At 32.5% G+C, this 6,791-nt stretch overlaps 2 protein-coding genes across 2 annotated transcripts; both read right to left on the bottom strand.

Annotated features, from left to right (window-relative positions):
- Positions 1-2,169, bottom strand: LOC111908574 (ferritin, chloroplastic). Its single transcript, XM_023904389.3, has 8 exons — positions 1,759-2,169; positions 1,097-1,180; positions 946-1,006; positions 786-873; positions 620-681; positions 451-516; positions 297-360; positions 1-219 (listed from the first exon to the last, which is right to left on the bottom strand). The coding sequence occupies exons 1-8, from the start codon at positions 2,100-2,102 to the stop codon at positions 176-178; spliced, it is 813 nt and encodes a 270-aa protein (XP_023760157.1). The 5' UTR covers positions 2,103-2,169; the 3' UTR covers positions 1-175.
- A 1,820-nt stretch (positions 2,170-3,989) lies between these two features.
- LOC111908575 (uncharacterized protein At5g01610) lies at positions 3,990-6,240 on the bottom strand. Its single transcript, XM_023904390.3, has 3 exons — positions 6,024-6,240; positions 5,250-5,304; positions 3,990-4,522 (listed from the first exon to the last, which is right to left on the bottom strand). The coding sequence occupies exons 1-3, from the start codon at positions 6,108-6,110 to the stop codon at positions 4,152-4,154; spliced, it is 513 nt and encodes a 170-aa protein (XP_023760158.1). The 5' UTR covers positions 6,111-6,240; the 3' UTR covers positions 3,990-4,151.
- Between the last annotated feature and the right edge of the window lie 551 nt (positions 6,241-6,791).

Here is a 6,791-nt window from a genome sequence, read left to right on the forward strand (position 1 = left end):
TTGAAACTTCAACATAAAACCTTACTTATAGTGCATACATATTCTAACTCATATTAAAAATAAAAACTTCCATAACTACTACAACCACATGCATTGTTACTAACAAAATAAAACCACACAAAACAACACATGTAAAATACCCACCAAGTACAACTTATTATGCTAAAGGTACAAATCAAACACCCTCCTCAAGAAGCATCTGATTAAAATGCCACACCCCTGCATATTCAATTAAATTTCATAACATTAATATCATCACATAAATTAAAAGCCACAATTTTATATTCAAATATTACCATGCCCTTTTCCAACTCTTCTTAATTGAGACACATAGTCTGAAATCTTCTTTATTGCTTCAACCTATATCACAAAACAATTCTAATTAACACAATTTTCAAATATATAAATAAATAAATAAATAAACAAATAAATATTTATGAAAATCTTCACCTGTTCTGCTAGAAATTCACTCTCAATAAAATCTGCCAGTTGTGGATCATTGTTTGTATCGGCCACCTTTTATTTCAAAGATTAAAAATAAAAATAAACAAATCATTGAAATTATATTATTATTTTTTTTGCATTTAATAATAAAGAAAAAGACTTTTGAATAACATACCGAATGCAAAGAAAGAAGTTTTTCATTGACTAGTTTCTCTAAGGACAATGCTAACTCCATTGCTAATCAAGATCAAAAGAATAAAATCAAAATATGGATTAAATATATATTTAAGTTTAACAAGTGATAATTAATTAATTGAGTTAATATTTGGTTAATTAATTACCATATAAAGCATCTCCCTTTTCTTCATGCTCAAACTCTGAAGGGGGCCCAACTATGGTATGCAACTTTACTCTTCCACCACGCATATTCTACACATGAAAAAAAGATTTTAAGAAAAATGTGAAAAAGATGACATGAGAATGTGCGTGTGGGAGAATAACCTGATATTTCATTAACTTTTCTGCATGTTCTCTTTCTTCATCACTTGATTCCTTGAAGAATCTAGAGAGAAATGAATCAAAGTTTATAAGTGTGTAAAGATTTGTATGAAAAGATTAATGGGGATTTGAGTTTATGTGGTTTGTTTTGTACTTGGCAAAGCCTTTCATGGCTACATTGTCTCGATCAAAGTATGCATACAGAGCGTGGTAGACGTAGGAGACATTGTATTCAACACTGCAGCATTAAGAAGTAAAGAGTTAGATGATTGTGACCTGTATAGATGATTGTTGATTGCTTCTGTAACAACAAGGACTATCAACTATGCAAGTTTTGATTTTTAAATCTTTTAATTCGTTATAGTGAATCATTTTCTTATCCATTTGGTTGGATTTTGATGGAAATAATAAGCACTACCTACCATTTATGATTTAATGTCATGAAAATTAAATGATTATAAACATTATTCTGCTTCTTTCATCCTTTCATCCATAATATCTGTAGATCCTCATCAGAAACATAACTTAGATCAACTATTTGACCATTAATACCTTTGTAACATTGATCCTAGTTAATTAATCATCATTTTCATTCAGTTATTCGTTTTTTCCTCACGCATCAAATGTATATGACTTATAGTCACCAATGAAGCATAATATTCAATAACAATCATCACAAAAGGTATGAAGAATTTCACTTTACGCACAGAATCATAGATATAAGCAGATATGGACCACACGACACGATTATACAGTCTGACAGCGAAGAACATCGAGAAAAAAGCACAAATTAACGAATATAATTATAAAGCTCACTTGATTTGCTCGTTGATGGCAGCTTCACAATCATCGAAATAGTTTTGACGTGCAAGTGAGGTCTGAGGAGATATCGGGACTAGGAACTCCTCCTTCTTCACTTCTTCAAACGGCTGAAACAGCACCCCACTACTCAACACCGGAGTCTTCTCCTCCACCATCGAAGCACAATGAACGGCTCCTCTTCTTACCTTTGACATCAAGCTCAAAACAGAGGATGGCGACGATGAAAAACACGGAATTTTCACTGAGCCAATCGTGTTTTTGGGTACCGAATCCAGATCTACATCTGGTTTCTTCAGCAGAACCCTAGATGATGATGAAATGGCTGTGTTCATCGACATTGTTGACGAATCAAAAGGTGAAAATGTGTGTGTTTTTGATGAGATGAGAGACTGAAGCTGAAGGTTGAAATTTAAAAGGAGGAGCCAAGGGTTCACGAGAGAACAAATAGGATACGGGTTTTTATGAGCCGTTGAAAGGTGAGACACGTGGACGGTTGAGATTAAAGTGTAGGTACTGGCGTGTGGTGGCCTCACGCCTTATCTGTAATCTGGTGGAAGGTATGGAAAGATCAGCTCCATGTCATATTCGTAAGGAATCAAACCTAAATTTGTATGCTTTCACACCACTAATTTTATAATATATTAAATCGATTAAATAAATTTAAATATTTATTAAAATGCCATTTTTATATGAAGATGAATGTTTATTTGTTTGGTTTAACTATTTGTTGAAGATCAAAGCAACAAGAGCAAACTCATGTAATTTTATCGATATAAGATAGAGAAGGTAGATGTCGACAATCATGTCTTCAGAAGAAATAAAACAATACGCAATCTCTAGCATGTATTGACGAAAACCTGAAAAAGATACAAACAAGTGTGTCACTTTAACTATTTGTTGTAGATTAAAGGAGATAAAAATGGAGAAGATAACGGCAAATAGTTATTTAGCATATAGATTTAATGATTCACGGACCTAACATACAATAAGCAAAGATTTAAGGACCATTTGTGCAATAAATCAATAATCTAGACCAAAACCATAACATTTGACATCCCACATGGAAGAAAGTTGTAATTTACTCTTTCAAATATTATTTTGTAGAGTATGCAAAGAACTTTTCAAAAGAAAAAACGAGCATTTAATGGAAACACAAAAAGATAATTAAAATCTAGTGGAAGCACACGGAGTACTCAAGCCAAATAATAAAAAAGATATATGCCTTCGAAAAAATACAACAAAAGGACTCGAACATGGGTGGTGATATCTAAGACAAAAATGATAGGCGCCTTACCGGATAAACTATATGAAATACTTAAATAAAAATGAACAATTAAATAATAATTTGGCTAAATTTCAGGCCTTATTTTCTTCGGAACCCTGTACGTTGCACACTTTTTCTACTCCCCTAGGGCTCCTGAAAATATATCTTTTATCAATTATGCATGTATTGATGTATATACTAGTAACTTTTTGGTGGCAATATGAAATATTACCTAAGATAAATTGGTAAAAAAATCATTTTTTTTTACAAATTACTCATTAACCTTAAAACAAATACAATATTTATTCAAAAGAATGTAGAAGGAGATATTGTATATATGTAAAAGATCTTTAGAAAATGTTAAAGTAGGTCATACAACTTTTATTGGTTGGAAATTAATTTTGTACTTGAAAAGTACACGTCTTTGAACTTTGATGCATTAAATTTGATTTTGAAATTGAAAGTTATTCCCTTTTTTTTTTTTCAAAAAAACACAACTATAGTATATATTTAGTATATTTTTGTGGTTTCATACGGCTAAAACTTTCTTATTTTTGGCCGCAAAACTTTCTTATAGACTTATTTGGTTCCTATACTTTCGTATGTTGGCAATGTCCACCCTTTACTTTATAGAATGACACTTTCAACCCTTTTATTTTATAAAATATCACTATTACCCTCTCAAATTTGAACAATTACTAAATAAAGGAGTTACAAGCTAATCACAAATGACCTTTACATTACATATGTTCTTTATGCATTGGAAATGGACAAAGAATGTTGTGTTTGCTAATCGATGGGTGTGAAATTGACTAAGGAAAATCATAGGAGATGTTGGAAAATATGTTACTAATGTTGGACATAATCAATACTTCCTTCGGAGTGTCTACTTGATTTCACATCTCTCACATAATATATAATAAGGTTGCTTTAAAATGACTTATCTACATTCTACATAATCTAATGAAACACAATATTTTCTTTATAAATTATTCTCTATCCACCATAAAACCAAAACCAAACAACCAAAAACTTAAACAAATCCACAACAAATTCAAAACCATATACACATACACATCATCCACCCACATTTTCCATAACTCAAAACCAACTAAAACACATCTCAAAACTTCTCAACCGTAATCCCATCACGATGAACCTCATAACCGGATCGAGTTCGGGTCTTCTTCAACCCGGCTGTGAAATGGAGCTTGGATCCTTCGGAAGCAATGCAAGTGACTTTGACCCAAATCATGACTTTTGTTTTGAGTCCTTCGATGTCTGTAAACTTTCCTTTCTCAAGGTAACCGGTCACAGTTGTTGAGAACCGCAACACGGATGAGTCACGGTAGCCGACTTCACAGATGGCGGGGATGAAGACGGTTAGTTTTTTTGTTTGTTCGTCGAACTCGTAGTTTGTGGCGTCGCGTGGGAAGATGCCTACGGGTAGATCGTGTTCTTTGAGGAGGTCGGTTAGTGGTTTTTGCATTTTTCCTGAAAGTGGTTGTTTGATGTTAGTGAAGGGTAGAATGGTCATTTAGAGTGAGAATGGTAAATGATTGTTTATTGTTTGGAAGGGTAAAACGGTCATTTAGTTACAGAAGGGTAAAATGGTTATTTGCTTTCAAAAGGATAAAATGGTCATTTACTAGATAGTCGTTAAATGTAAGGGCAAAATGGTCATCAATTGTCAGAAGGGTAAAATGGTCATTCACTTTCAAAAGGGAGAATGGTCCATTTAGTGTTAGAATTGTAAAATGGTCGTATGATGTCCGAATTGTAAAATAGTGATTACTGTCAGAACGGTAAAATGGTCATCTAATGTTCGAAGGGTAAAATGGTCATTTATTGTTAGAAGGGTAAAATGGTAATCCCTGGTTATAAAAGGGTAAAATGGCCATTTTAGTCATCTAATGTTAGAAGAGTAAAATGGTAATCCAATCCCTGGTTATAAAAGGGTACAATGACCATTTTAGATTAACTTACTGCCAGAAGGGTAAAATGGTCATTTACTGTCAAAATGGTAAAATCGGCCGTTTACTCAATCGGTCAAAAAAAGAAACATTTGTCCATAGATCACTTATTTAACTTGATGAAAAAAAAGCTTAATAGAGAGTTTAATATGGTCTATAAGATTCCTTTAAAGGGTATTCTGGACATTCATTTTAAAGGCTATTTGTTATGACGAGGGCATTTATGTCTTTTATGTCAAGATACAAACCTTTCATTTTGTTGACAAACCAGGTAGCTCCCCCTGAAATACTGCTTTGCAAGCTCTAAAAACAGAAAGAGAAGCAAGAATCAAGTATTTAAATTTACAGCCAAAAAAAAAATACAAATCATATCAAAAACAGGTTAAAAAAAGATAATAAACCTGTAGTTAACCATTTTTTTCAATTACATACCTTTACTCCCACAATCATATCAAAATATAATCTTTTTCTTTTTTATTTAATAGACATAATGGGACAAGAAGGTATATATGACTTAATGTATAAAGATCGACTTAATAGAAAAAATCTTGGGAATTTTAATTTCAGAATCTAATTTTCTCTCAAAAGCCAAAATTGCTATGGATTTCTTCATAACTTCAACAACGATTGCCATTGCAATAACCTTCAATGTAGTTAGTGATACTAAACTAAAAACACAATCCTCAAACGCCATAAAGTCTGTACTTTTTCCTAACCCAAAGGGAGTATATGCTTTCAATAAATCTAAAGTGAGTAAATTTACAAAAATGATACTTAAATCATCAGAGATCTATCTTTTAAGCGTGGAAAATCAAAACCTATAATTATATTTATACACAATTATGCATCGCAGTCAACATCTAACAGCAAACCCAAGTTCGAAACGAAACTTTAACCTAAAGCCAACAAATTTGACCAATTGACAGATATCTTCAAACATACTTCACATTTTGCACAGATCATATCATGAAATTGAAATTTAACTTTAGGATTAACAATTAAACAAAGAGATGAAGACTTACGTTGATGTCATCGCCGACAGAATTGAGTTCTTTGTTGGCTTTGTTACTGAACCAGTAGCTTCCGAACTTGCCCATAATCTGATCCATAATTTAGTTAACTTCTGAAGGAAAATTGGTTCTGATTGTATCTTGTGAGAGATGGATTGAAGCGGTGTCCTCTCTCAATATCCCGAATTTTCAGAGGGAGAGAGGAAAGAGGAGGTTGAATGGGTTGTTTATTCACGACTTCTTACACGTTCCTTTGTCAATTTGGAGTAAATTACTCGTTCAACCCTCGGGGTTTCGCTTTTTACATTTTTTAAAATTTAGAGTAAATTACACGAAGGGTCCCTATGGTTTAGGGTAATTTGCGCGTTTGATCTATGATTTGTTTTTTTAACTCGGAAGGTCTCTACTATTTGTTTTTGTTACGCGTTTGGTCTTTGTCTTACCTAAAAAGACTATTATTTAAATAGGGAAAATGGTGGGGTAGGTAAGGTAAGGTGAAGGGGTGGTGTTAGGGGTGTGTTTAATTCAATAAATTAAAAAATCAAGGGAAAAAATAGTTTTTTTAGGTAAGACATGGACCAAGTGCATAACAAAAACAATTAGTAGGGACCTTCCGAGTTAAAAAAAAATAAATCAGGGACCAAACACACAAATTACTCTAAACCATAGGGACCATTCGTGTAATTTACTCTAAAAATTAATTTAGAATAAGTTAATTAAATTGTCCATTTGATTTGGTCCAAGTTGCTGATTTCATCCATATAATTTTTTTTCACTCAT

The sequence above is a fragment of the Lactuca sativa genome, chromosome 8, assembly GCF_002870075.4.
Source record: "Lactuca sativa cultivar Salinas chromosome 8, Lsat_Salinas_v11, whole genome shotgun sequence".
NCBI classification, from domain to species: domain Eukaryota; kingdom Viridiplantae; phylum Streptophyta; class Magnoliopsida; order Asterales; family Asteraceae; genus Lactuca; species Lactuca sativa.

Coding starts and splice junctions, on each gene's coding strand:
- LOC111908575 (XM_023904390.3), bottom strand. CDS start 6,110: ATGGATCAGATTATGGGCAAGTTCGGAAGCTACTGGTTCAGTAACAAA. Junction 5,305..6,023: donor CTGTCGGCGATGACATCAAC/GTAAGTCTTCAT, acceptor TTCTGTTTTTAG/AGCTTGCAAAGCAGTATTTC. Junction 4,523..5,249: donor GTTTGTCAACAAAATGAAAG/GTTTGTATCTTG, acceptor AACCACTTTCAG/GAAAAATGCAAAAACCACTA.
- LOC111908574 (XM_023904389.3), bottom strand. CDS start 2,102: ATGTCGATGAACACAGCCATTTCATCATCATCTAGGGTTCTGCTGAAG. Junction 1,007..1,096: donor GCCATGAAAGGCTTTGCCAA/GTACAAAACAAA, acceptor ATTTCTCTCTAG/ATTCTTCAAGGAATCAAGTG. Junction 874..945: donor AAAAGTTAATGAAATATCAG/GTTATTCTCCCA, acceptor TTTCATGTGTAG/AATATGCGTGGTGGAAGAGT.